At 49.4% G+C, this 27,411-nt stretch overlaps 2 protein-coding genes across 13 annotated transcripts in view; both read right to left on the bottom strand.

Annotated features, from left to right (window-relative positions):
* Nucleotides 1-2,090: 2,090 nt before the first annotated feature.
* JPT2 (Jupiter microtubule associated homolog 2) lies at nucleotides 2,091-22,578 on the bottom strand. 3 transcript variants are annotated; one of them, XM_071083881.1, is made up of 6 exons: nucleotides 22,260-22,578; nucleotides 15,317-15,465; nucleotides 8,707-8,849; nucleotides 5,614-5,662; nucleotides 4,649-4,681; nucleotides 2,091-3,441 (listed from the first exon to the last, which is right to left on the bottom strand). In XM_071083881.1, the coding sequence occupies exons 1-6, from the start codon at nucleotides 22,406-22,408 to the stop codon at nucleotides 3,245-3,247; spliced, it is 720 nt and encodes a 239-aa protein (XP_070939982.1). In that variant the 5' UTR covers nucleotides 22,409-22,578; the 3' UTR covers nucleotides 2,091-3,244. The 3 variants fall into 3 exon arrangements, with proteins under 3 accessions (XP_070939982.1, XP_011746704.2, XP_070939983.1); XM_011748402.2 differs by having other exon boundaries at nucleotides 2,091-4,681; XM_071083882.1 differs by lacking the exon at nucleotides 22,260-22,578 and adding an exon at nucleotides 17,321-17,338 and having other exon boundaries at nucleotides 2,091-4,681.
* Nucleotides 22,579-22,705: 127 nt separating this feature from the next.
* LOC105485846 (cramped chromatin regulator homolog 1) overlaps nucleotides 22,706-27,411 on the bottom strand; it is a 66,170-nt gene continuing 61,464 nt past the window's right edge. For 4 of the 10 annotated variants that reach the window (XM_071083865.1, XM_071083866.1, XM_071083863.1 and 1 more), the window contains one exon: nucleotides 22,800-26,707. In XM_071083865.1, the coding sequence (XP_070939966.1) occupies nucleotides 26,543-26,707 (165 nt within the window). In that variant the 3' untranslated portion in view covers nucleotides 22,800-26,542. Of the gene's footprint in view, nucleotides 26,708-27,411 lie in introns of all 10 variants that reach the window. The other 6 variants (XM_071083862.1, XM_071083867.1, XM_071083868.1 and 3 more) reach the window with 4 other exon arrangements.

Genomic DNA, 27,411 nt, shown 5'->3' with positions numbered 1-27,411 from the left:
AGCTTGCATTCTGGGGGATGTTTAAAGCTTCTGCTTTATACCTTTGAGAAATCTGAGCCCTTTGAATTCCTGAGGTAGCACACTAGGAGCACAGCTACCACAGGGAGAGGCCAACAGACTTGGCCATCAACTCAATTGATTAATTATCACTACCATGATTGGGCAGATTTGTTACTTGAAGTTGGTTACAACAATGAAATTATAACAAGATGATATGCTGGGTAATTCTCGACGCTTATGGAATCATACAGCTGGCCTGCTCCTGAAAGACGGTGCTGAATCAGAACCTCTTACAGCTGGGCACAGTGGCTCACACCTGTAATCCCAGCACTTTGGGAGGCCGAGGAGGTGAAACGCAGACTCTACCAAAAATAAAAATAAAAAATAATAATAATCAGCCAGGCGTGGTGGTGCATGCCCGCAGTCCCAGCTACTTGGGAGGCTGAGGTGAGGGGATCACTTGAGCCTGGGAGGTTGAGGCTGCAGTGAGCAGAGATTGTGCCACTGCACTCCAGCCTGGGTGACAGAATGGCTCTGTCTAAAAAAAAAAAGAAAGAACTTCTAGTAATAGAGGAGTTGACTTCCTTTCAGATTTGGAAATATTTGGGATGCAACTTTTTCTCATTAAAAGACCTTAAAATGTAAGATAGGCTTGTAAAATGTAAGATGTAAGTTTCTAAAATTCAGCTTTAATTTCTAAGTATCTGCCCTAATGCCTGCTAAGAAGTCACACAGTTCCCTGTGATGTTCCTCTCATCTTCGTGAGTTGAGTTTTAGAGAGCATCTTTAGATAGCACTTTGTAGCCACACATAAAACCGGAATATTTCAATGATGATCTTCAAGATGGTAAGGATTATGAGTGCAGAAGAAATTAAGCAGCCAGCACGGGAGGAGGCATCTACACGCTCACAGGGTGTGACCCACCAGGCACACCACAAAGATCATACGGCAAAGTTATCTGCCATCAAAAGAGCCTGTGTATTCCTGGACAAGGCACGGGGCTTGCGGTGGCAACCCTTCGAGGTCTGTTCTTCACACCCTCACCCTGTACCAGGTGGCGCCACCCTGCATCCTTCTAGACTTGGCCAGTGCCAGGCCTCTGGAGACAGAGGAGTTGAGACTCTCAGAGGTTTCCATGCTTGCTGATGGCTTTGGCAGCCGCTAGAAATAGGAAACTTAGTGTGTCATTGCCTAGCCGGGTTCTTGGAATTCGCTCTACACCCTGTAGATGAACAAGTGGAAATGGCGTTTCAGTTAATGCATGTTGGTTTTCTTTCTCAAGCGTTGACTTTAATCTCATCTGGCCCCGATCTAGCAGGCAGAATGGTGTGGAGCCTTCTAGAGAGGGACTCTCAGGCTCACAGTCTGAGACGTTTACCCTGAATCCACATAATGCCTGTAAGGATATTAAGTATGTCTGAGGACATATGAAAACAGCTAATACATCAGAAGGAAAGAAACTCAATTTTTTTTTTCTTTTTTTGACACAGGGTCTTGCTCTGTGGTCCAGGCTGAAGTATAGTGGCATGATCATCACTCACTATAGCCTCAACCTCCTGGTCTCAAGTGATCCTCTGTCTCACTCCGCCTCCAGAGTAGCTGGGACTACAAGCATGTACCACCACACCTGGCTAATTTTAAAAAGTTTTTTTTGTAGAGACAGGGTCCCAGTATGTTGTCTAGGCTGGTCTCAAACTCCTGAGCTCAAGTAATCCTCCCACCCTGGCCTCCCAAAGACTAGAGGCCCGAGCCACCATGCCCACCTGTTTTCTTGACAGGACTTGAACATGACAAGCTCTCTGCTTCTCCTCACCTATGCATTGCAGGCCAGGCCAGAGGCAGGTTCAACACCTTAAGGATATGTTAGGACAAGTGGTATACAAGGGGAAAAAAACCCTTCACTTAAGTTACAGAAACAGAAAACAAAACTGGCTTATTCCCCCAATTATTGTACTCAAAGCTTTGAGAAGATTAATTTTGGCATCCTCTGGCTAAATGCAAAACAACAAAACAAACAGGCAAACCCTTTCAGCAAGAAGAGCTGTGGGGGAAGGGACTGTAAGGGACACACACAACTGACAGCAAAGGCTCTGAGCACATGATTGCTAAGTTTAATTCAACTGTTACACCCCATTCTGCCTTGTAAAAATAACAAAACGCTCCTATCAAAATGACATTGTGATGTGAGTACAGGCTTTTTGTTTTGGTATAGCTCTAGAAAAATGTTGGCACCGAATGCACTTAAGAAAAGTGTTAAGGCTTAATACAAATACAGAAACAAGTCACTTCTCAATGCAGCTTAGAGGGTGAGAACAGGATGCTAGGTTTTTAAACCTTCCAAATACAGGCAGTCCCCAACATACAGATGTACAGAACACCTCCCAAATGCAAATGACAGCCACAGAGCAGGACTTGCATGTGCAGGAACTCCTCTTCTCCCAGTGACCAGACTAAGCACTCTGAATCCCGCCCCACAGCCTCGCAGAGGGAAAGAAGGCGGGACAGATGCGAGAAAAGTAACGTCAGGGGCTCCGTCACAGCTGCCCAGAGGCTTCTGCTAAAGTTCATATTTTCCTCATTCCCATCTCTGGTTTCTCCCATCACCCAGAAGTTCCTGCCAGGGGCAGAAGTAAAGAGTTTTTCCTCTCACCTAGTGGACAGCAGGGGCTGGGAGAATCACAGATCCCAGTATGGTCATGTCCTATTTCTTCCTGGCAATCTGATTTGGAATTCGTGAATCATTTTCTCAATTAAAAAAAAAAGTTATAAATGGTAGTTCATTTCCAGCATTAAACTGTTTCCTTTTAAGTTGCATCAATGACTTTGAAGCTAAACCACGTGAGGTGTATGCAGAGTCACACAGAGTGTTTCTTGGCTCCAAAGTCTACAGGCAATCAAAAGGGGGAGCTGTCTTTGGTTGACAAAGCCTTGTGCAGACCCCTCAGCGGGCCAGGTGTAGGAAGGGGAGCTTGGCAGGCAGCGTCTGCAGGCACTTAAGCACTGAGGCAGCGTGAGCCTCACTGGACACGGCTGCTGCTTTTCTAAAGTTTAATAATGATGATGTTTCTAGCACCAAGCATTAGCTTTGTAGGCACTCAGAGCAAAGCTGCCACCACCCAGACATTCTCCTCTGTTAACAGATGCCCACCCAAGGAGAGCATGAGAACTGAGCTTGCAGCCCTTTAGGGAGATGGGGAGGGGCTTCTGCCTGAAGATGAAAGCAACACCACCTTTGCCATCCCATTAGCTGAGTGAGCAAAGCTCAGGGAATTGGACAGGTGTGACTTTGCTACTGAACTCTTTCATCTCCTGGCCTAAGGTCTGTAGTCTCTTCCGGAAGCTTGTTTGTGAGTTAGATCCAGAGGTTCTATAAAACTTTGTAGAGGGTGGCCTACACAGCTCTTCTTCCTCTTTGGTGTACCTGAACAACTGACTTTTTTCTGGAAAGGTGTCAGAAACAGACCAGAGTCAACAATCATTTATGTAAAGCTGGTATTTAAAAATAGCTTTTTAGATATTATTAAAGAACTCAAACCTAAGAACCCAAGGTTCCCAAGCATCTCTTCTTTCCACCAACCAATTAAGGAATCAAGACAGACACAGGAAGAACTTAAATAAGCCACTTACTCATATGTATCTGAAAAGATTTGGAAAGTCCCGCAGAGGTCAGTAGGCCTCATTTATGGGAAGAACTGTGGCTTGTGAAGGGAACTGTCTACCTCATTGGAGAACGACAGAGGCCTAGACTTAAGGCTGATAAGAGGGAAAAAGGAAGAACTCACAAGCAAAACTGGCATGTAAAGGACCAAGACCAGCCCTCTGACATGAGGTCAGATCAGGCCAAGGTTTCAGATGGCAGGAACTGGGCACTTCAGAGGGTCAGGGCACCAAAAAGTCTTCCATAAAGCAGAAGACAGATAACAACTGTTTGGTTTTCTGAAAGCTGCCGAGGAAAAGCAATCAAGATGTTTCAAGAAAAGACTGCAGAACAAATACGCTGGGGGTAAAATGAAGTGGGGACGCTGGATTTAGCAGCCGTGATCTCCAGAATGGAAGCCGTTCTGCTAAGAGGGCAATATACTGTTAGTGTTTCTGCTTACGCCTCCTCCATTGAACAGCGGCGGCAGACAGGTTGTTTTGGTTTCTTTCAGTCATTCCTAGACATCCAGTCAGCTGGCAGACTGTCGATCCAAGGACCATGCCCTGCCCCACCTCCCCACCCTCACCCCCCTTCCAGTTCCTCTCAAACCTGGCCTACACACGAGCGATGGTTAGGGGTGCCCCATTTCATCCCCACAGAGGCACCTCCCAGCCGTCTGGAAGGCACGGGTCTCCAGGCAGCTCTCAAGACGGCCGTGGAGACGCTGAGCAGCCAGGCTCACACATGACTAACCCTCTTCCCACCCCGCTCATTTGGGCAAAAGGAAATGAAAACATTGCTACCCTATCTCTTGAGTTTCTGGTCTGGCTCCGGGTGGAGCAGTGGCTTCTCTTAGTAGAAGGAGATGCTGGATTTGCCTCCCGGTGGGTTTAGGACCTTGTTGTGAGAGCGAGGCCGTGGCCCCAGCCGGGGCTCATGGCTGTCGACTGTGGGCATGGGCTCCTGCTCCTTGGCGAGGCCTGCTTCTTTGGCGCTGCCTTTCTCACCTGGCTGTGCTCCAGCTGGGATGCTTGTTGCTGCTGTGGGACACAAAGTTAGCACACCATCGCGTTAGAGGCAACCCGTGACCCTGACAGGCAGGCTGTGGAAATAAACAGTGTGTCATAGAGCAACTTGCAAGAAATTCACGCTGTAACTGGGAAAGAGAAGACAATACAGACAGGCTTTTCATCTGGTACCAAAACAACTCACTGCAATTAGCAGATGCAGTTTTGAAATGGGCATAAAGTTGGGGCTTGCTACTGTAAATATTCCTAGATTTCTTCCTAAGTGAATTGTTTCTTCATACTGCTTGTTAAACACCATTTCTTCCATCTCAAGCTCCCCGAGAGTGACCATGAGGCGGAGAGCAAATGTGTCCTAGCCGAGGGCTTAGCGAGGCAAAGGCAGGCCCTGTGGCTGTTACCCTGGACTTTTCCAAGGTGAATGAAATCCCACAAATCTGAGTCATTAGTTAAGGGAAATGGAGACCCACAGGCAGAAACCGATGCCCACGGTCAGGCTGAAGAGCCGCAGGGAGACTCGAAGTCTGCCGCTCAGCCTGAGCAGTGGCTCGCTCCCCGGGGTGACCCACCATGGAGACACCCGCCTCCCCATCCCCCACCCCTCCCTGGGCCCCTCTCTTCTCGATTAGTTCTGCCAGCTCTGCGCTTGGCCTTGAGTTCACTGTAAGTTTGGGATGCCTGCCCTTCACTACACAGATCCGTTTCTGGGAGACGACCCCATGGCCCTGGGCCTAGGCTGATGAGCAAGACCGCAAAGTCCCAAGGTTTCACCCCAGCCTTCTTCAAATGCTGACTCCTCCTGCAGTGGACACACCCGAGCTTATTTTAATCAGGTAGCCTGGAAGGTGCAGAGAAAGACTCTCATTCTCAGGGGATGCTCTTCCAGCAGCAGCTCTTCCAGAAACAATGAGGCCACTGAAGAGAAGGGAAAGAAAACACAAGCTCACCTGTCAGGTCCGACTGTGGTTCTTCTCCTTCACATAAGAAAACATGATCCTGCAACAGGCAAACCACCAAGTCAGGACTCACTCAGAAAATTTTACCCTCATTGAAATGGACAATGAAAACCAGGGCATATAATCTTTTAATTTACAAAAATGTTTGTGCATCTGACCTCAGTCCCCCCAAACCCTCTACAGATTATTCTGAAACAAATGTGGCATTTCATTTATCCATACTTATTTCAAGATGTAGCTCTTAAAAAATCCTCTAAAAAATAACAATAACACCCTCAGAACTCCAAATATTAATGATTCCTTAAATATCAAAGTCAATTTTTTTTTTTTTTTGGAGACAAGAGTCTTGTTCAGTCACTCAGGTGGGAGTGCGGTGCTGTGATCTCGGCTCACTGCAGCCTCTACCTCCTGGGCTGAAGCGATCCTCACACTTCAGCCTCCCAAGTAGTGGGGACTACAGGCGTGAGCCACCACACCCGGCTATTTTTTGTATTTTTTGTAGAGACATGGTTTTTGCCACGTTGCCCAGCTCGTCTCAAACTCCTGGGCTCAAGTGATCCGCCTGCCTCAGCCTCCCAAAGTGCTGGGAGTATAGGCGTGAGCCACTGTGCCCAGCCTCAAAGTCAAATGTTTAAATACTTGGCATAATATTTTCAAGGTTCATCCATGCTGCAGCGTGTGTCAATGCTCCATTCCTCTAATATTCCACTGTATGGACAGACCACATGTTGTTTACCCATTCACCTGTGGATGGACAACTGAGTCATCCCCGCCCTCGGGCTGCTGTGAATAATCCTGGTGCAAGGATCTAGTGTTTGACTCCTTGTTTTCAAGTCTTTTGAGTACATACTTAAGAGCAGAATTGTTCGGTTATGTGGTAATCCTGTTCAACTCTGAGGAACTGGCAGTATCCACAGCCACTGCACGCTTTTCCATTCCCACCAGCACTGCATGAGGGTTCCAGTTTCTCCGCATCCTCACCAACTTTTATTTTCCATTTTTACATCACATGATCCGAGCAGGCGTGCACTGGCATCTCATGGGTTTCTGATGGGCATGTCCCCAATTGCTAATGACACTGTGCATATTTTCAGGTGTTTTTTTTGGCTGCCTGTATCTCTTCTTTGGAGAAATGTACATTCAAGTCTACTGCCATTTCTGAATCGGGTTTGTTATTTTGTTGTTGAGTTGTAGGCATTCTTTATATATTCTGGATAGTAACCCCTTATCAAATATGATTTGCAAATATTTTCTCCCATTTTGTGGGTTGCCTTTTCACTTTTTTTTTTTTGAGACAGAGTCTCACTCTGTCTCCCGGGCTGGAGTGCAGTGGCGTCATCTTGGCTCACTGCGCCCTCTGCCTTCTGGGTTCAAGCAGTTCTCCTGCCTCAGCCTCTCGAGTAGGTGGGACTACAGGCACCCGCCACCACGCCCAGGTCCTTTTTATTGGTAGAGATGGGGTTTCACCATGTTAGCCAGGATGGTCTTGATCTCCTGACCTCATGATCCACCTGCCTCAGCCTCCCAAAGTGGTGGGATTACAGGCGTGAGCCACTACGCTCGGCCGAATTGCTGACTTTTAGGACATTTCTGATCCGGCCAAAGTTCACCTTGTAGTAAAGCCCCCAAAGATACTTCCCAAAGAGATCCTCTCTTGAAAATAACTCAGACAGCATGGCTGGGCACAGTGGCTCACATGTGTAATCCCAGCACTTTGGGAGGTTGAGGCAGGTGGATCACTTGAGGCCAGGAGTTCAAGACCAGCCTGGCCAACATGGTGAAACCCCATCTCTTCTAAAAATACAACAATTAGCCGGACATGTTGGTGTAATACTGGCTACTCGGGAGGCTGAGGCAGAATTGCTTGAACCCGGGAGATAGTGGCTGCAGTGAGTTGAGATCGTGCCACCGCACTCAGCCTGGGCGACAGAATGAGACTCTGTCTCAAAGAAAACAAACAAACAAAAAAACCCAACCAAACCTCAGCAGAGTCTAACGGGTCCTATAAGACTTTACAATGGAAAGAGATGTCGCTGCAGAGACGCCAGCCCAAGAGAGATGTAGGGCAATCTAAACCAGGCTGGCCGCAGTCGACACTCTCATCCAGTCATGTCCTCTCCTTTCTGTTTACATTTCCATTTCAGTTCTTCAATGGGCCATCTTCCAGCATATAAACCGATAAACGTGCAGCAGTTTTCTAAGCTTAAGTAACTCCAGAAATGGTTACGAATTTTATTTTAAGAATTTTCTGCTTTAGGGAACTAGACCATATCTTTTAACCACAAAAAAGGTAGAAAAGTCAATAAACATATTAAAAAATATTGCTAATTATGTTAGTAATAAATCCTGGCCTTTCTTACTGACGAATGGTGGCTGCAGTAAACCCTAGAAATGTTATGCCACCACTTAAACTAATGTCCAAGCTAAGGCAGTGCAGGCTCTGGTCCCAGGGAAGCTGAGACTGGCCTTAGGCAAGCCCTCCACCATAGCCCAGGGAGGCTGCAGATCTAATCAATCCCTGCTAAGCATGCCCGAGGTCACATTGCTCAGGCGTTCCTCTCCTTTCCAGGTCACTTATCTTATTCTACTGATGCCATTACTGGGTCAGAGGCGTCAGCTATGCTTTAGTCAAGTGCTGACAATCTGCACAGGTAACCAGTTGAGGACCTCAACTGTGTGGGGAAAAGCCCATCAAAAAAGAACTGTCGCTCTTCCTTTCCAAGATGAAACAGGAAGAGTGGAAGACGGACAGGGCCCGGCTCCTCTGCTGCACGTTCTGTTCCCTCTCTTCTCCGCGCCCCACAGCGCTGCAGTGAGGAGCCGCCGCAGCCCGTGGGCAGTGGGCATCCGCCACCGGCACAGGAGCAGCTTCCCCCACGGCTTCAGTCAGCACAAGGCTGGACTGTTTCCTGGGTGACGCAGGGGAACTTCCAAACTCGATGACTAATGCTTTTGCATCCAGGACAATCCACGTCACCCACCATGATTCTCCCTAAAAACATGTCACATCTGCCTTGGAGCCTTTTTGGAAAGAGTACCTGGCATACCTGCTGCTGCTCTGTCATGTTGGAATGCAGTCCATACCTTGGGTTTGTTTGGGTGTGCCACGCGTGAAGTGGCAGTAACCGGAGACCCAAAAATGTCACTGGTCTTCCCTCCAGGTGGGTTCAGGTGCTGTCGAGTCTGCACGGGGGTTGATTCGTCAAAGATACCACTTCCTTTACCCCCTGCAGAAACAATCACAGAACACTGAGCAGCCAGACGTCCATCGGACCCCACCCCACACCTGCAGGGCTTTACAGACCTCCTCTCATAGTAACCCCTAGTGCCAGCCCTGAGCTCCAGGCCAACAGGGCAGGATGCTCAGACCGAAACCCCTAAAGATCTATGTCAAAACCATGGCTGTATCAGGGGCCTGCCTGCAGCCCTCATGTCTAGAACTGAGCTGATCTAGGCTGGCCTCTAGAGGTGAGATGGCATCAAACTGCAGATTTTCCCTCTAGAATTTCCTTAACTTTGAACATTTCATGCTTTCCTGTTGGTGCTCCTCACAAAACCCATGAAGAGTTCTTCAGTAGATTAAAAATAAACAGCTAAATGTTTAAGTCACACAGATAGTGTTTTGAATTTAATAACATGCCCTATTCAAGGGAAATCTGCCACCCTGAAAATACTTATTAGTCATTCTTCTGACCTCATTCTGGCCGGTACTTCCAGTGACTAGATATGTCTGCAAATTACAGACACGTAACAACTTTGTTGCCAACTGTAAGTGACTTGATAAGCCATAATGAAAGTGTGCATCTAAGATGTAACTTCTTAGTAGCAGGTGACTAAGGGATAGATGTTCAGCATAAATGCCTGTGCCCAACGTTCTACAGAAAGATGGCTACCCTGTGGGACCAACGGACCACCTCTTCACTCAGCAAACACCAAGCACCCGCTTTTGACAAAGTGCTAAACGGAGGTTGGTGTCATTAAAATCATGCCCCTGGTGTACCAAGAACTTACAATCTAAAAGGAAAGATGATGCATTCTGCTGACTTGCTGTGTGATCCTGTGAAAGTTACTTGGCCTTTGTGTGTCCCCCAGTCCTCATCCTTGGAATGGGGATAATAAAAGGACTCCCTCACAGGACTGGAAGAAAGCTCAGTGAGTTACTGTAGCCATATGTCAAATGCTTGCAACAGTGCCTGGCATGGAAATAAACATGTTAACCCTGTTTTCTTTTTTTTTTTTTGACACGGAGTCTCGCTCTGTCGCCCAGGCTGGAGTGCAGTGGCGCGATCTCAGCTCACTGCAACCTTCGCCTCCTGGGTTCACGCCATTCTCCTGCCTCAGCCTCCCGAGTAGCTGGGACTACAGGCGCCCGCCACCTCGCCTGGCTAGTTTTTTGTATTTTTTTAGTAGAGATGGGGTTTCACCGTGTTAGCCAGGATGGTCTCGATCTCCTGACCTCGTGATCCGCCCGTCTTGGCCTCCCAAAGTGCTGGGATTACAGGCTAGAGCCACTGCGCCTGGCCGATCTTTTGCATTTTCTGTTCTCGAAAAATTAAATTTTGTAAATTGATTTATTTAACTTAAAGAGAGTTTATTCATGTGTAATGACTGAGGACAGCCCACCTGGAAACACCAACTCCAAAGGAATGGAGTCGGTGTTCTGAAGTAGGGACATTAGAGTTTCATTTATATACGCAGGGACAGAGGAGCTTTTAGCAGGACTACAACTTTTTTCACACACACTGTATAGTTAGAGCAATCTGGTTACAGGAAAAAAATACATTTTTAACGGTTACTTCCTAGTGTTAACAATCCACACTGCTCCACAGAAGCAACCAGATGAAGAGCCCATGCCTGCTTGTGTGGAGATGAGGCTCGGCTGGGGGTCTGTGCACCTGCTCATCTTCAGACCCTCCTGAGGGCCCCACTGCGGGGGTGGGGCCTAAAGCAGGGTGGCTTTCTGGGACACCAGTTCTAGGAGCACAGAGCGCATGGACAAGAGGACTGTAACACAGTACAAGTACAGCAAGTGGGGGCTCGGGCGGGAGTGTGTCTGCCTTTTGCAGGTGATAACAGAACATCCGGCGATATGTGGGACTCGCCCTGCAGAAAAATGTGAACATTTTTCATATGACTTCATGGTGTTTATAAACCTTCTGAACCTCAGCCATGGACCTCCCAGGGACCCACAGTCCCCAAGCTTGAAACCCCTGGCCAGGGAAAGCAGCACAGCACGGTGGGGAGAGTGTCCTGTGGCCAGACTGCCTGGCTCAGAGTCTCTGCTCAGCTGCTCATTAACTGTGAGATCTTGGACAAGTTACGTCAACCTTCTTTCATCTCCATCTTCTTAACTGCAAAAAGGTAACAAACAGTCCAAGTGCGTCGGCTCACACCTGTAATCTTAGCACAGTGGGAGGCCAAGGTGGGAGGACTGCTTGAGTCCAGCAGTTCAAGACTAGCCTGGGAAACAAGTAAGACCTTGTCTCTACAAAAACATTTTAAAATTAGCCTGTGGTCCTGCTACTCAGAAGGTTGAGGTGGGAGGATTGCCTGAGCTCAGAAGTTGGAGACGATGAGCTGTGATTCTGCCACTGTACTGAAGCCTGGGTGACACATTGAGATCCTGTCTCAAAAAACCAACAAAACAAAATAAAGTAATAAATAATAATACCTACCTAGGGTCACCGGTGAGGCGTAAACAAGTAACTTCACGTGAAGTGGTTAGAACAGTCCTGGCCTGCTGAGTAAGCCCTTGGCAATGCTGCGGGGCTGTGTCAACAAGCGCGTCAGGACCACGGGGCGGGGCGGAGAAAACTATGTGTGCAACCCCCAGCCCCCACTGCATCGTTCCTGGCTGTGCTACAACAGCTTACTTTTTTTTTTTAAACGTGACTCCAGCTTTTTAAAATAGAAGATAGTTTTTGGCCAAAGACACCACTCATTTAAAAAAAATAAACTGTGAAAGATAACACAGAAAAGTCTGTAAGACATTAACTATCACAAATAACTACAGGGTAGACACCAGGTAACCACTGCCCAGGTCACTGAGAACAGTGCCCGTTCCCAGAAATTCCTGTGTTCCTTCCCTCTCACCCAAGGTTACCACACGCCTCAATTTTGTGGAAACCACAAACATTTTTACCACGTATACGTGCAACCCTAAACAATGAACCTCTGCTTCTGACCTTCTTAACTAGGAGGTCATACTGCATATGTCTGTTACCATTTTACTTGAAAAATAAATTCAGCTTTGAAGCAAGAAAACATGCCTAAATTCACTGATAATTGAATATAACCTCGAGAGATGTTTTCTCTTCCTGCTAGATTTTCGATTTCCAAGGGCTCTGTGTTATTTTGTTTTTAAAAATATCATTTATTTATTTGGGAGATTGGGCCTCGCTATGTTGCCCAAGCCAGTTTCAAACTCCTGGGCTCAGGCAATCCTCCCACCTCAGCCTCCCAAAATGCTGGGATTATAGGCATGAGCCACCGCACCTGGCCTACAAGATTTGTTTTAAAAAGCAAAACTAAAAGATAAATACTATTGGTGCAAATAAGCACATACACAAGATAGGTAAACACCGGGCAATGCCTTGAAAAACTGGTTGGAAATATCTATCCATATTTTAAACTCATATACCATCTGATCCACCAATTCCATTTTGAAAAATTTATCCCAGTGGATACATTCAGGAGGTCAGTTTAAGGCATGGAATCTGGAGTCAGCAAAACCCCGATTCAAAGGCCAGCTCTGCTACTGACTTGACTAGCTTGGGATTTATGCATGCCAGTGACCTTTTCCGAGCCTCAGTATCCTCCTCTGTGAAAGGAGCAAAACCACCTACTCCTAGTTACGGCAAAGACCAAATGAAAAATACACATGCAAAGCACTTAGCACAGCCCCCGGTAAATATTAACAATTCATAGATGTCAGTCATCAATGCTAGAAGAGGAAAAACAATTCACGGAACATCTTTTTTTTTTTTTTTTTGAGATGGAGTCTTGCTCTGTCGCCCAGGCTGGAGTGCAGTGGCCGGATCTCACCTCACTACAAGCTCCGCCTCCCGGGTTCCCGCCATTCTCCGGCCTCAGCCTCCCGAGTAGCTGGGACTACAGGTGACCGCCACCTCGCCCGGCTAGTTTTTTGTATTTTTTAGTAGAGACGGGGTTTCACTGGGTTAGCCAGGATGGTCTCGATCTCCTGACCTCGTGATCCGCCCGTCTCGGCCTCCCAAAGTGCTGGGATTACAGGCTTGAGCCACCGCGCCCGGCCTCACGGAACATCTAAACCAGGCGACCAACACAGAACACAGAGACTACTGAAGATTCACTGAAACACTAAATGGGAATTGGTAAATGTCCGAGGGCTATGATGTGGTCTGTTACACACACACTCAGCCTCTGCATACTTTTCTCAATCAGGCCGTGCAACTAGAGGGTTGTGGGGCTAGGTCTGTGTGACTAAGTGTAGAAAGAGGGCAGGACTCCAGATCTCGTTGGGTGGTGACCAGTTTCCCTTTCACGCTTCCCTTGATAATACATCATAAACTGTCTTCGAAGAACACTGGAGGGATAGAAAAACTCGCAACAACCGTGAGAAGGACCGTGAGAAGCAGGAACCTGGCATGGGGAGCCATGATAGCTGACACCACACACTGTGACCGGGAGTGGAGGCTGGCTCACCAGCTGCAAGGGGCTGGGCTCCCCCCGGGCATGAGACTATGTGGAATGGGCAAAGTAGTACCACCTGCCTTCCACAGAGCGCTCTAGGGACAGCTCCAGACATGACTCTGCTGAGTAGCGGCCAAGTGAGCAGACTCATACACCTGGAAACGCCTCAGTTAGGATTCTGTCTTGCATGTGATGTATTATTCTGCTATCTTTTCTAAAAAGGACATGCAGGAGTCCCTGGGCGTAAATTCATAAACCGGAAACAATGAGAATATTAGTCACTTAATAAAAAACACTCACTTCTCTAACTACATCCAAAAAAGCAACCAAACAGACCAAAAACAAAACAAAACAAAACAAAACAAAACAAAACAAAACAAGGCAAGCAGCAAACCTAGCTTCGGCTGGGCACAAGGGTGCATGTCTGTAATCTCAGCAATTTGAGAGACTGAGGTGAGCAGATGGCTTGAGCCCAGGAGTTCCAGACTAGCCTAGGCAACATGGTTAAACCCTGTCTCCACAAAAAAAAACAAAAAAAATTAGCTAAGCATGGTGGCATATGCCTGTAGTCCCAGCCACTCAGGAGGCTGAGGAAAAAGGGTCACCTGAGCCTGGGAAGTCAAGGCTGCATGCAGTGAGTCATGATGGTGCCACTGCACTCCAGCCGGGGCGACAGAGTGAGACCCTGTCTCAAAACAGAAAAAAAAAAAGAAAAAACTAGCTTCTGGATCTACTGCTTTTTTTCCTCTATATTTGGTCAGGAAATATTGGTACCCCAAAACTGGGTGAGGTCGGGAGTGGATCTGGCTCTGATTCAGGACCTGCCTGACACAATGACACCTGAGCATGGCCTCTCAAACCTTCTAAGAATGGAAGAGACCGTGCTTTCCCCTCCTGTACAGACAGGGGAAAGCCATTCAGGTAACCTCCACTGTGCGATTATTCAACTGGACAGTCTACCAGCCAAGAGAAACCTTTTTCTTTCTCTTTTTTTGAGACGGAGTCTAGCGTGATCTTGCCTCACTGCCACCTCCGCCTCCCGGGTTCAAGTGATTCTCCTGCCTCAGCCTTCTCAGTAGCTGCGATTATAGGCGTGCACCGCCACACCCAGCTAATTTTTGTACTTTTAGTAGAAATGGAGTTTCGCCATGTCAGCCAGGCTGGTCTCAAACTCCTGACCTCATGATCCACCCACCTCAGCCTCCCAAAGTGCTGGGATTACAGGCATGAGCCACTGCGCCCAGCTGATAAACCTTTTTTTTTTTGTTTTTTTTTTGAGATGGAGTCTTGCTCTGTCACCTAGGCTGGAGTGCAGTGGTGCGATCTCGGCTCACTGCAACCTCCGCCACCTGGGTTCACACCATTCTCCTGCCTCAGCCTCCTGAGCAGCTGGGACTACAGGTGCCCGCCACCACGCCCGGCTAATTTTTTTTTAGTAGAGGTGGGGTTTCACTGTGTTCGCCAGGATGGTCTTGATCTCCTGACCTCGTGATCCGCCCGCCTCAGCCTCCCAAAGTGCCAAGAAACCTTTTTCAAAGAGTCCCTCCCACTGTAACCATCAGGAGGTGGGGTAAACACTGAAGAACTATGTAGATGTGTGCTGGATCAATTCTTTCTTGTTAAGAGTTTCAATCCCACTGATGATCCGATTAAAAACACTTTCCCTCCCTAGGAAAAATGTTTAAATGCACAATAATTTGCACGTAATTTCAGGAATCTCAGAGGGGTCGAAGGAACAACTGGGAGCAGCTCCCTGGCAGGAACCAGAAGCCCTTGTCCACCTTTGTGTCCTCAGTGCCTGCATTCAACCAAAGTCTCCAGAACAGATGGAGAATTCAAGACTACTCAAGCCACCTTCAAGAGAGAAAGTACAAATCAGAACGTTTTCATTTTGGAAGAACTCTGATGACAAGTAATTACCTGAACCAGAAAATATGGGAAAGGCTCAGTATAAAGAAACAGAAAATATTTTCAAAAGAGAATCGTAGAGGCCAAAGGATTAAGGATTTCCAAAGGCCCATACCTGGAGGATTTGTCCTCTTGGGTATGTTCTGAGGTTCTTCTGTTGGTCCAAAAATATTAGATGCCATCCTATTAGGCCTGCTGGAAGGAGTAGCTTCTTCTGGACTTCCAAAAAGATTGCTCGATTCTCCTCCTGGGGGCTTCATGGCCCTACAAGCACAGAGTACATGCCAATTACTGATGGCAGCCCTGAAAGCTTGTCACTGTGCAAGGATTTTGGCACAGCTACACAGGGTAAAAGTATTTTTTTTCTTTTTGAGACAAGGTCTTATTCTGTCACCCAGGCTGGAGTGCAGTGACGTGATTTTGGCTCACTGCAACCTCTGCCTCCTGGGCTCAAGCGATCCTCCCACCTCAGCCTCCTGAGTAGCTGGGATTACAGGCACCCGCCACCACAGCTGGCTAATTTTTTGTATTTTTGGTAGAGATGGGGTTTCGCCATATTGCCAAAGTTGGTCTCGAACTCCTAACCTCAAGTGATCTGCCCACCCTGGCCTCCCAAAGTGCTGCGATTACAGGTATGAGCCACCACACCCAGCAAAAGTATTTTCTTAACATCTACTAAGAAATCACACACCACCATTAGTTAATACTGGTATGACTAGTTTACAGACACCAGACTTTTCTTACTGCTCTTTAGGTTCCCTTAAAAGTATTCTTTTTTTTTTTTTTTTTTTTGAGATGGAGTCTCGCTCCGTCGCCCAGGCTGGAGTGCAGTGGCACAATCTTGGCTCACTGCAACCTCTGTCTAGTGGGTTCAAGTGATTTTCCTGCCTTTGCCTCCCGAGTAGCTCAGATTATAGGTGTCTACCACCACACCTGACTAGCTTTTTTGTTTGTTTTTGTTTTGTTTGAGACGGAGTTTCGTTCTTGTTGCCCAGGATGGAGTGCAATGGCGCCTCCTGGGTTCAAGCAATTCTCCTGCCTCAGCCTTCTCAGTAGCTAGGATTACAGGCATGCGCCACCACACCTGGGTAATTTTGTATTTTTAGTAGAGACGGGGTTTCGCCATGTTGGTCAGGCTGGTCTCAAACTCCCGACCTTCGGTGATCCACCTGTGTCAGTCTCTCAAAGTGTTGGGATTACAGGTGTGAGCCACTGCACCTGGCTCTTGAATCACTTTTTATTGCAAAACTTAAACTTAAAAACTAATAAGCAATTGCCACAAAGCTCTATTCCCAGAGCACCCTCTACATTCGCAAACAAGTAAAATGCTGAATTCAGAACAACTGGAAAAACTTTTTAAATGCATTTGAGAAAGGCTTACTGAAAGTGAGATTTAAACCAGTGAGTGGCTCATGCTCTTTCACTGTTCCTAAGCGACGGGACTGTCTGTGATCCCAGACGTTTAGAAACGAAGTCAGACCTCTGTATCCACAGGTTCTGCTTCCATGGATTCAACCAACCTCAGATCAAAATGTCAGAAATAAAAGGATGGTTGCATCTATACTGAACATCTACAGACTATTTTTCTGTCATTATTCCCTAGGTAATATGGTATAAGAACTATTTGCATAGTATTAGGTGTTGCGAGAAGTCAGGGACCCCGAACGGTATTATATGTAACCTTGTAACCTAGAGATGATTTAAAAGCATATGGGAGAATGTGCATAGGTTATATGCAAACACTACACCACTTAATATCAAGGACTTACACATCCTTGGATTCTGGTATCCTGGGGGTTCTGGAACCAACTCCCGCAAGATATCAAGGATGACTGTACTTGAAATTACAGGGCTCAACATCACACAAAAACTATGATATGAGGTTAGATCTCACTGGAAAGCTTTGCAAACACTGACCACTCAAGGTTTAGTTAACAAAAATAACACTTTCTCCTCAAAAGAGCTAGACAGAGCGCTGAGGGCTCCTTGTGATTGGATGTGAATGGAATTCTCAGATCTCCTGCTATAAAGCAGGAAGGCAAAGAGTGCTTCAGTCTCCGCCTGCAGAGACCCATGGGCTGGCTACTCTACCCTAGAAGCCAAGCGTGTGCTGGCAGACCTCTGAAGTGGTGCCCAGGGCCCCTGTCCACTCAGGAGGTTGGGGGAGGTGGATGCCAAACTTCCTGTCAGCAGTTGCCATTTCCTGGAGGATTTGAGGAGGGAGAAAAAAAAGACAGGTACGCTTGAGAAAAATTATTTTTTAAAATACAAAAATTAGTCAGGTATGGTGGAACGCGCCTGTAGTCCCAGCTACTCGGGAGGCTGAGGCAGGCTTGAGCCCAGAAGGTCAAAGCTGCAGTGAACCATGATTGCATCACTGTACACCAGCCTGGGCGAAAGAGTGAGACCTTGTTTCAACAAAAGGAAAAAAAATAAAGGGTGGTTGCAGGGGGCGGGCGACTTAACAAGATTTTAGGTGAGGTGCTCTGATAGCGGCCATAAGGCCATCTGACTTCCATATCCATTTTTGAATCACATAGCCCTGGTAATTCTGCATGCTTTGTTTTTGAGACAAAGTCTCACTCTTGTTGCCCAGGCCAGAGTGCAATAGCACAATCTCGGCTCACTGCAACCTCCACCTCCTGGGTTCCAGCAATTCTCCTGCCTCAGGCTCCCGAGTAGCTGGGACTACAGAAGCCCGCCACCATGCCTGGCTAATTTTTCTATTTTTAGTAGAGACGGGGTTTCACCATGTTGGCCAGGTTGGTCTTGAACTTCTGACCTCAGGTGATCCGCCCACCTCAGCCTCCCAAAGTGCTGGGATTACAGGCATGAGCCACTGTGTCTGGCCTATTTTATTTTTTTGAGATGGAGTCTTCCTCTGTTACCAGGCTGGAATACGGTGACGCGATCTCAGCTCACTGCAACCTCCACCTCCCAGGTTCAAGCAATTCTCCTGCCTCAGCCTTCGAAGTAGATGGGATTACAGGTGTGCATCACCGTGCCTGGCTATTGTTTTGCATTTTTAGTACACATGGGGTTTCACCATGTTGGCCAGGCTGGTCTCAAACTCCTGACCTAAAGTGATCCGCCTGCCTCGGCCTCCCAAAGTGCTGGGATTACAGGCCTGAGCCACTGTGCCCAGCCAATTCTGCATGATTTTTCTTGACTAGTGTAGCAGGCCTAAACATGCGTGGGTCTCTACAGCTCTCTCTTTGGGAATAAGGGATGAAGGTCTGTAATCTTTAGAATTGAACAGAATTTATCATCAAGTCTCATGTGAGCTGAGCATGAGCTATAATTCCTTTTACTGACTTATTTGAAACATGGCTCTTCTCTCAAGCCCTCAAGGTGCCACAAACTGTCAGATCCAATTCCAGGCAGACGCGCCTTGACTGTAAGCTCTCTAGGACTCTTTCCTGACCCCACACTCCCCACATTCACAGTCTCCTGTCTCCTCTGCCTTTCACCCTTGCTTCAGTTCAACCTGCACATTTCTTGAGCACCACCATTGGCGATCCTTCCCCAGACGCTGCAGATGGAGTAAAGAGCAAGTCCGCACTCCGGTGGAGCCTCACGTTTAAACAGGAGAGCTGGAGCTATGCGCAGGTGGCTCCAGGCTCCGTGCGAGTGATGTGACAGACACTGGGTGCCATCAGGGCTCCAAAATTCGGAAGAGGTGAAACCCAAATTGGGTCTGTGGCCTCCATGTGGAAAGGGTACCAATGGGCGCAGGAGGTGAGTGGTAGTTACTTGAAATGACTAGTGTTACTTTGGGGTGAAAGGAAATACAATATTTAACATTGTTCTATGTGCTTTTCTGAATTTTATTTGAAAACAAGCAAAGAAAAAAAAGTGGTACCAAAGAATGGTTTAGCAGAAATTATGGCACATACAGACCCAGCCCCAGGGAAGGGGCAGTGGCCATTTCGATCACAAAGGCAACAGGTCCTACTGCAGGTTTCACACAGACTGCAGGGCTGGGCTGCCTCAAAGGGGTCTCGGATGAATGGAACTGAGTGTTCAATAGACCTTTCAATCAAAACATCCCAACAACAATGGCGCAGTGTGGCGTTCTCTAGGCTACAGGCACATTTACCACCATGACACTAGTGGGGGTGGGGAATGCTAGAACTCACACATTTGGGGACAAATTCACAATGTGGGTGGGGGGTGCTTCCCAATTGTTTTTTGCCTCTTATGGTACCCCTTCAATATAGTTCAGTGAAGATACTCAAAACACACAACAGAAACTCAAGCGCACAGGAGAAGAAAAACTTCACACAGCTGGAGTGGACTGCAGCACTGGAGAGGGAGGGAAAACCTGTGTGGCCCTCCTTGGGGGGGTCTCCATGCTCCTGACCCTCTCTAACAGTTCATCCCCAAGCTTCAGAAAGGATTAGGGGACTGGTCAGTCTTAAAGAGAAGCAGTGAGAAATAAACTCAGATTAAATTCCTTACAAATATAAATGTTACAGCTTAAAGGAAGATCTCAGGTTAATCATGGCTAAAGCATAATGCTGTTACAAAATCCCTTTAACACAAGATAATCCCTCAGTAAGAAAACAAGAGATGTAAGGTCTCAAGAGAGGAAAACCTGGCTGGGTAATCTTACAGCCACCACTTGATTCCCTTCACAGCAAAACAAAGTGTGACGCTTACAAGGCACCTACCCTGCAACTCAACCCCGTTCAGATGAATGGCAAACATGCAACTTCTGGTGGACCCCAAGCAGAAGCTTCCAGTGATATCTCATCATTCCATTTCAGACCTGCTTTCCTTTCTCACCATCCTAAAAGGAAGATCTTTCTCCCTTTCCCAACATCCTGTCCAGAAACGAATCCCCCAAACTAGTGTGAATATGACTTTAGCATGGCACCTCTGCAGCTAACTTCTGGAGTGTGAAAGTCAACATAAAAACATCGGTGTCACTCAGGGTGATAATAAACACCATTATTTACTGGGCAGCCAGTGCCAGGCGGCACAAACAAAAAGAAACGTACTAAATGCACACAACTGGGACAGGGCTGGGGATGCAGTTCCTCACACCACTGGTGTGGGTGGTGCAAAACCCTGGCCATCAGGAACCAGAAACCAGAAACCAGATGCGCTCTGAGCACTACAGTGTAAACTTCTGGTTCCACATTGGTGCAGACCTAGGTGTGAGAAATAATCACTGTTACATGGATTAAGGGCTGTTTTTTTTTTCAGACAGAGTCTCACTCTGTCATCCAGGCTGGAGTCCAGCGGCGTGATCTCGGCTCACTGTAAGCTCCGCCCCCCGGGTTCACACCATTCTCCTGCCTCAGCCTCCCAAGTAGCTGGGACTACAGGTGCCCACCACCACAACCGGCTAATTTTTTTGTATTTTTAATAGAGACGGGGTTTCACTGTGTTAGCCAGGATGGTCTCGATCTCCTGATCCACCCACCTTTGCCTCCCAAAGTGCTGGGATTACAGGCGTGAGCCACCGTGCCCAGCCAGGGCTAATTATTTGGTTACGAGTATTACTGAATACTGACCTAACTCCCTCAAATCTAAAGGTTTTTTTTTTTTTTTTGAGATGGAGTCTTGCTCTGTCGCCAAGGCTGGAGTGCAGAGATCATTCTCGGCTCACTGCCACCTCTGTCTCTGGGTTCAAGTGATTCTCCTGCTTCAGCCTCTCCAAGCAGCTGGGACTACAGGCACACGCCACCATGTCCGGCTCATCTTTGTATTTTTAGTAGAGACGGGGTTTCACCATGTTGGCTAGGCTGGTCTCAAACTCTCAACCTAAGGTGATCGCCCACCTCGGCCTCCCAAAGTGCTGGGATTACAGGCGTGATTCACCGCACCCAGCCAATCTAAAAGGTTTTTAATTTTAGCAAGTTGGAGCAATTCTTTTATTTAGTATTTATTCGATATAGTATTTGTCTTCACTTGATCTTAGCCAAAAGACCGAGAAGCAACATAGTATTTGTCTTAACCGTCACGGCACCCACATTCTCTTCTACTTCTCTGGCGAGGCTGTGCCACAGAGGGGCTCATCACACAGAAAATCTCAGGCATCGGAAGACCCAAACTTCACAATGCAAGCTCACTGCTCAAGTGGACGAAAGACCCTGTAAGCTCTGCCACTCTAATTTATGTGAGTCCCAGTACCCGAGGAGTGCTTTAAAAGTTCAAAAACACAAGAAAAGTGTGCTGAGCGTTCCTGGCTATTAAACATGAGTCAGAAAATCTTTGTCCCAACCCACTTCTTCCTACAGCGAAGCCCAGGAGCGCCATCCACCTTCCCAGGTTGAAGATTAAAGGAGATAGAACTGACTTCCCCAGACACCCTGGCACTTTCCAAAGGAAGCGGACTCACATGAACTAGTGGAAGCGCGGCCATGGGCATGACACAGGCCACATACACACCAGGGACACGGGCAGGGCCACACACACACCAGGGACACGGGCAGGGAACACGGCCACACACACACCAGGGACACGGGCAGGGAACACAGCCACACACCAGGGACACGGGCAGGGAACACGGCCACACACACACCAGGGACACGGGCAGGGCACAGGCCACACACACACGAAGGGGGGCACCGCCAGACACACCCCACAAACACACCGCCGCACACCCCTTGGGGACACCTCCCCCCAAGGAACATGGACACGCACCCCACAGACTGGGCCGCACCCACGGGCACACCCCACCCCCGGGGAACCCCCCACGGAACGCACCCCACGGAACGCGGACGCCCAGGCGCGAGGAAGCGCAGCCCGCCCTCTACACAGCTTTGTTCCCAGAGCCCGGGCACCCCTCCCCGCCCTCGGCCTCGGTCGCGGGCAGCTCTCCACAGCCCGGGCCTCGGCGAGCGGCCCCTCGAGCTTCGGGCCTCAGTCGGGCGGCGGCGGCGCAGAGAGGCGGGCGGCGGCCCCGGGGGCCTCTGTGAGGTCGCGTCGCCCCCCAACCCCACCCCAACCCCACCCCAACCCCACGCAACTCGTCGAGGCCCAGGGCTCGCCCGCTCCCGCCACGTGGTCGCGCTTCCCGCCTGCCTCCCGTGTGCCCCGCGCCGCACCTGGAGCCGGCGCGGCCGCCCTCGCTCTCCGGGCCCCGGAACATGTCGACCGCCGCCACCCTCAGCTCTCCGCGCGCCGTTCCCGCCCGCCCAGCACAGGTACCCAAGGCCGCCCGCCAGCGCCCATTGGGCGCCAAGACGCCAATCATCCCTCCGCAGCCTATCGGGGCGCCGCCCCGTCCCTCACGCCCACCCCCCGACGACTTAGGCTTTGAACGGCCGGCGCCGCGCCCGCAGCCGATTGGGGAAGGCGACGCCGCTCGCGGAGTTGGGAGCTCGCATTGGGCGGCGGGCTGGGCGGGCCCTGGGGCGGCCGCGCCCTCGGGAGGAAGCCCGGCCTGGGGGAGCCTGCGCGCCGATCGCGGGGCCTCACCTGGGCCGCACCTGCCCACCAGGGACGGCCCGCACAGGCACGTGGCCCTGAAGAACAGGCACAAACGACAGGCCTTAGATCAACATTAGTATGTATTTATGCACAATAAAAACATTTACAAGTTGAACTGGAAATTTAAACAGAAGTTTAACAGCTCTTATTATATTAAATAACCAAAACACCTTTTATTCCCAAAATTGGTAAAGAATAAATAATATAATTTACAATATGGTACAAAAAATAACCAGGAAAGGCAGGCATTCTGCTTTATACATACACTGTATATGCATATTTATAATCTATAAAACAAATTCACATCTGAAACGAGCGGAGGCCTCGCTATGGCTTAACCGAGAAGGGAGAGAAGCGGGGCGGGGCGCGGGAGGCAGGGCCAGGGGCTTGGCTCCCCACACCTCACCCACCCCAAGGACACGCAGCCACAGTGATGTCAGGGGAGCGCTGACACCCGCGAAGGGTGTGCCGTGGGTTTCTTTCCTTGGTTGTAAATCACTCTTTCCTTGCTTTCTTTTTTTTCCTTGAGACCGAGTTTCGCTCTTGTTGCCCAGGCTGGAGTGCAGTGGCGCGATCTCGATTCACGGCAACCTCCACCTCCGGGGTTCAAGCGATTCTCCTGCCTCAGCCTCCCTAAGTAGGTGGGATTACAGGCGTGCACCACCACGCCCAGCTAATTTTGTATTTTTAATAGAGACGGGGTTTCTCCATGTTGGTCAGGATGGTCTCATACTCCCGACCTCAGGTGATCCGCCCGCCTCGGCCTCCCAAAGTGCTGAGATTACAGGCGTGAGCCACTGTGTCAGGCCTCTTTCCTTGTTTTCTTAACACAAAGTGTCGAATTTCCTGACAAATGCATCGGCTAGAGCTCAAGGTTTAAAGAGAAAACAAAACTGTCTTCCTCCTCCCTCGTTCCTGGTGTCTTAAGCCCCACAACTTTCTTTGCAGAAGAAACGTTGAATTCAATGCTGTGATCTAATTAAAGATGCTATTAAACTATAAGAGGTTATCCACCAGAAACGAGGCCATGGCCTCTCATGCCCAGAACCTGGAGGTGCGGCAAAGCAAGGAGGCCAACCACAGAAACGCCGCCAAGACCCCCACCGGAGCTGGCACCCTACAGCTACAAGATACAGAAGGACAGAACAGCCAGGAAGCCACGAACTAGGCATCCCGAGGCACGCAGTGCCCGCTCACCGTACACATCCACAACACCCTCAAGGCCAGAGGACTAACCGCCCTGGACCACAGATGCTCTGTCCCAATCTCCAGAAAAGGCGAATCAGCAAAGATCCCAGACAACGAAAGAGGGATTCGGGAAAGCTTTTTCTAAGAAACTGATCTCATCTTAATTACAGCATGCTCAAATGCACAAAGGAAGCCACTGGCTCACACTGAGACGATCACCGCTTCTGTTGGAAAGGCAGAAGATGCAGGAAGTCTCTGTTTGGATCTTTTGAAAATTCTAGCCTTTAACAGTTGCCTATGTTTGTACATAAATATTCATTTAGGCCAGGAGAAAATGCATCCATTGTTTTCCTGCAACAAATGACACCATTTTCCCTTAATGTGGCAAGGAAATGCGTATCACCTGTCTAGTTAATAGAGAGGCAGAATCCTCTAGAACTGTCAGCTTTATTACAGGAGACGAGTCAGCCCGTCCTCCCCCTTAACCCATCTCCCCACTGGACGGTAACGGCTGCAGTCGGCTGCTCCCACGAGTCCACGCTGGAGCACCAAGTGGTAGGTGCTCTCTAAAGAGCCTACAAAAGCAGATCCTGACCTCCAAAACTTCACCCCACTTAGCTGTCAGGGGGTAAAAGGTGCCCTGACAAGCAGTTCACAAACCCTCCTGTCACTGGCAAAAGCACACGGAGCTCAGTGCTGTTAGGACTTGGCATCCCTGGTCCAGCCTGTGGGAGTATGAGAAAGCTAGCAGTGGTCGGAACTCGGCCTGGTATCCTAACCCTCTAGAGACGCAGCAAAGCCAGATACACAGAGGAGATCTCCTTGTCTTCTCTGGCTCAATGAGATGCTAATTTCGGAAGCTGGTATATTTAGCACAAAACACAAGCGCTGTGGTTCAAACACTGCTGTCTCTCTCCCAATCAAGGGGCACCACGTTTCTTTTTTCACCCCCAAGAGGTTTGGGACTGTTTGCTTAAGATCTCATGCCAAGGTCTGAAGGAGGGAAGCCAGCTCAGGCAAGAGCTCTAAGAAAAACTCGTGAGACAAAAGAAGGAAGCTCTTGCCTGGAAGTCCACTGTCCTCTCGACGTCCTCCCATTGGTGCAGCGCGGGGCCTGCCTGTGGTCTACAGTGGCTGTGGGGGGCTGGTGAGACTGTAGGACAGAGGGCATCCACCTGCTTGTCCACACCAAAGGCCTTTCCCTCCTCTTTTCACCTTCTCCACTGTGGATGAGGAGAGAAGCAGTGGAGGGGCTAGGGCTGGCCTTGAGGGCCGCTGCGTGCTACGTGTCGGGGAAGAGGAATGGTAGGGAGGAGGGAGAGTAGGTCCAAGTAGGTTAGGAAAACACAATCAATCCTGGATGCCACGGGGGACGAAATGAGGCAGGAGGGGAAATATGGCGGCACAGGTATGGCCTGCCCAACACCTCTGTAGCAGCTCCAGGCCACACTGGATGTAGCTGGACGGTGACTCATGTGCTTGGAACTTCTGAGGCTGAGAAGGCAAAGGGGCCCTTGTTAGCTCTGTCCTGGGGAAAGACTGGATGTTGGGCCGTCTGCAGTAGGAATGCTGGCCACCCGAGAGGGCGCAAGGAGGGATACCACCACTAAGGCATCCATTTGGAGAGGTCTGACCACATCCAGATGTCTGGGCCCTCGCCTGGGTGTCCCAAATGGGAAGGAGACATAGAAGTCTCAAGGCAAAGGGATGCAAGGGACGGAACACGTATGTCTGGCATGCCCACACCAATGCCCGTGAGAGACACTTTCCCTGCAAAGGCAGATTTGTCTCAAGTGCGAAACAGTCACACATCGAATTTAAGGGCTTATCGAGAAACTCTTCGCTGTGATCATATTGGCGCTTAAGGGTCAACCCAGGAGGGAGAAATGACACCTCAGATCACCTGGGAGCTTGCAAAGGGACACAGGAAGGAAACCAACTACAGAGGGGACTGCGTTCTTCCTCTTCCATGTCTCCCAATCCTTAAAACACAAGAAAAACGTTTTCAACCAGCTTAGCAGGGTCCCATGTAAAGTCCACACAACCTGCATAGTACAGGACTCTTCCTGCCCCCACTCCCTGGTAAGAGTCCGAACAAAACCTCTAGGGAGGGGAGGCACCAGCCGAGGTCCCCAGGACTCCGCAGCAGCCCTGCCATCGGCATCTGCGCGCTCGCTAACTTGGGGTGTGACACCACCGGCACGAGCCCAGGCCACATCCAACTGTCCTGCCTGTTACAGTCCACAGAGGGCACAGCTGATGAATGGCACAGGTTTGGCAGAAAGCAAGCAGCAGGGGCTGGGGTCTCCCTGCAGAGAGGGAGATCACAGCTCCTAGTGCACAGCAACTACACCAAGGCACACATACTCCCTTGTCTCAGAAGGAAATGCCACCGGAATGTCCAACACAACAATCGAGGCAGAGCACGAGCGGAAATGGGATCACTATGCAGACCCTAACATGGGCGTGGTGAAGAACGGCTCTAGCACCACAGTGATTTCTAACGATGGCCCTTCCCAAGAATTCGTCCTAGTCTCCTTGGATGCCGCTGCCTGCTGCTTGTAGGGAAGCAGCTCTGTGGCCACGTTCCTGCCTGTTGCACAGTCTGGGCTGCAGAGACGCCTCTGTTCAGATCATCTTCTGGGGCTGCTGGGCTTGATCTATTTTTCTCTAGCTCAAAGAGGGCTTTATCTGCCACTGGGACGTGTGGTCACTGGGACAGGTCACTGACAGCTGGGCCGCCTCCACCACCATCAAACAGAGCTTCTCGGCGGCCAGGCTCAGCGATGGACAACTCTTGGGCCAGGTCGTTGAACCGAGAAATGTAATCAATGCTGTTTTCGTTCATCATGCATACCAGCTGGGAATCCACAACCTGCAGGAAGAGGAGACAGGAAGAGCAAGTCACTGCGACTGGCTGGCCCTTCAGTGGAGGGCGGGTCCCTACACAGGACGAGAAGCTCCTGTCAACTCCCGCCATAGGAACCCAGCCATGGATGGCAGCCCAGGGCTCTGTGCAGAATTTCACAATCACCTGTTGCCTGCCCGCACAATCTTTAGATAAGTGCTTGCAGAGAACCTGTGGTGTGCCTGGCACATCTGATGGCTGGGATGAGGGTGCTGGTCCCCCCGGCCCGCTGTGAGACCTAAGGGGAAAGACACCCAACAGGTAGACAGACAGTGCGCAGCAGACACAGGGACTGGGGGCGGCCTGCGGAGACAGGTAGACAGACAGTGTGCAGCAGACACAGGGACTGGGGGCCGCCTGTGGACACAGACGCAGAGTGAGGGCAGGGAGTGTGCCAGGGGAAGGGCGCCAGAAAGGGTGCTCCAGGGACTGGGACCTGAGCTGGAGGTGGGGTAAAACCCCAGAGACATGAGGACAGGTGGAGGGCACGATCCCATCACAGACACGAGGACAGGTGGAGGGCACGATCCCATCCGAGTCCCAAGGACATGTGGTGAGGGCACGTTCCCATCACAGGCATGAGGACAGGTGGGGGCACGATCCCGTCCGAGTCCCAAGCACATGGGGTAAGGACACGTTCCCATCGGTCCTGAGGACATGTGGGGAGTATG

Source organism: Macaca nemestrina, chromosome 18 (genome assembly GCF_043159975.1).
Source record: "Macaca nemestrina isolate mMacNem1 chromosome 18, mMacNem.hap1, whole genome shotgun sequence".
NCBI lineage: Eukaryota > Metazoa > Chordata > Mammalia > Primates > Cercopithecidae > Macaca > Macaca nemestrina.
This window is presented reverse-complemented; position numbering and strand designations above follow the sequence as displayed.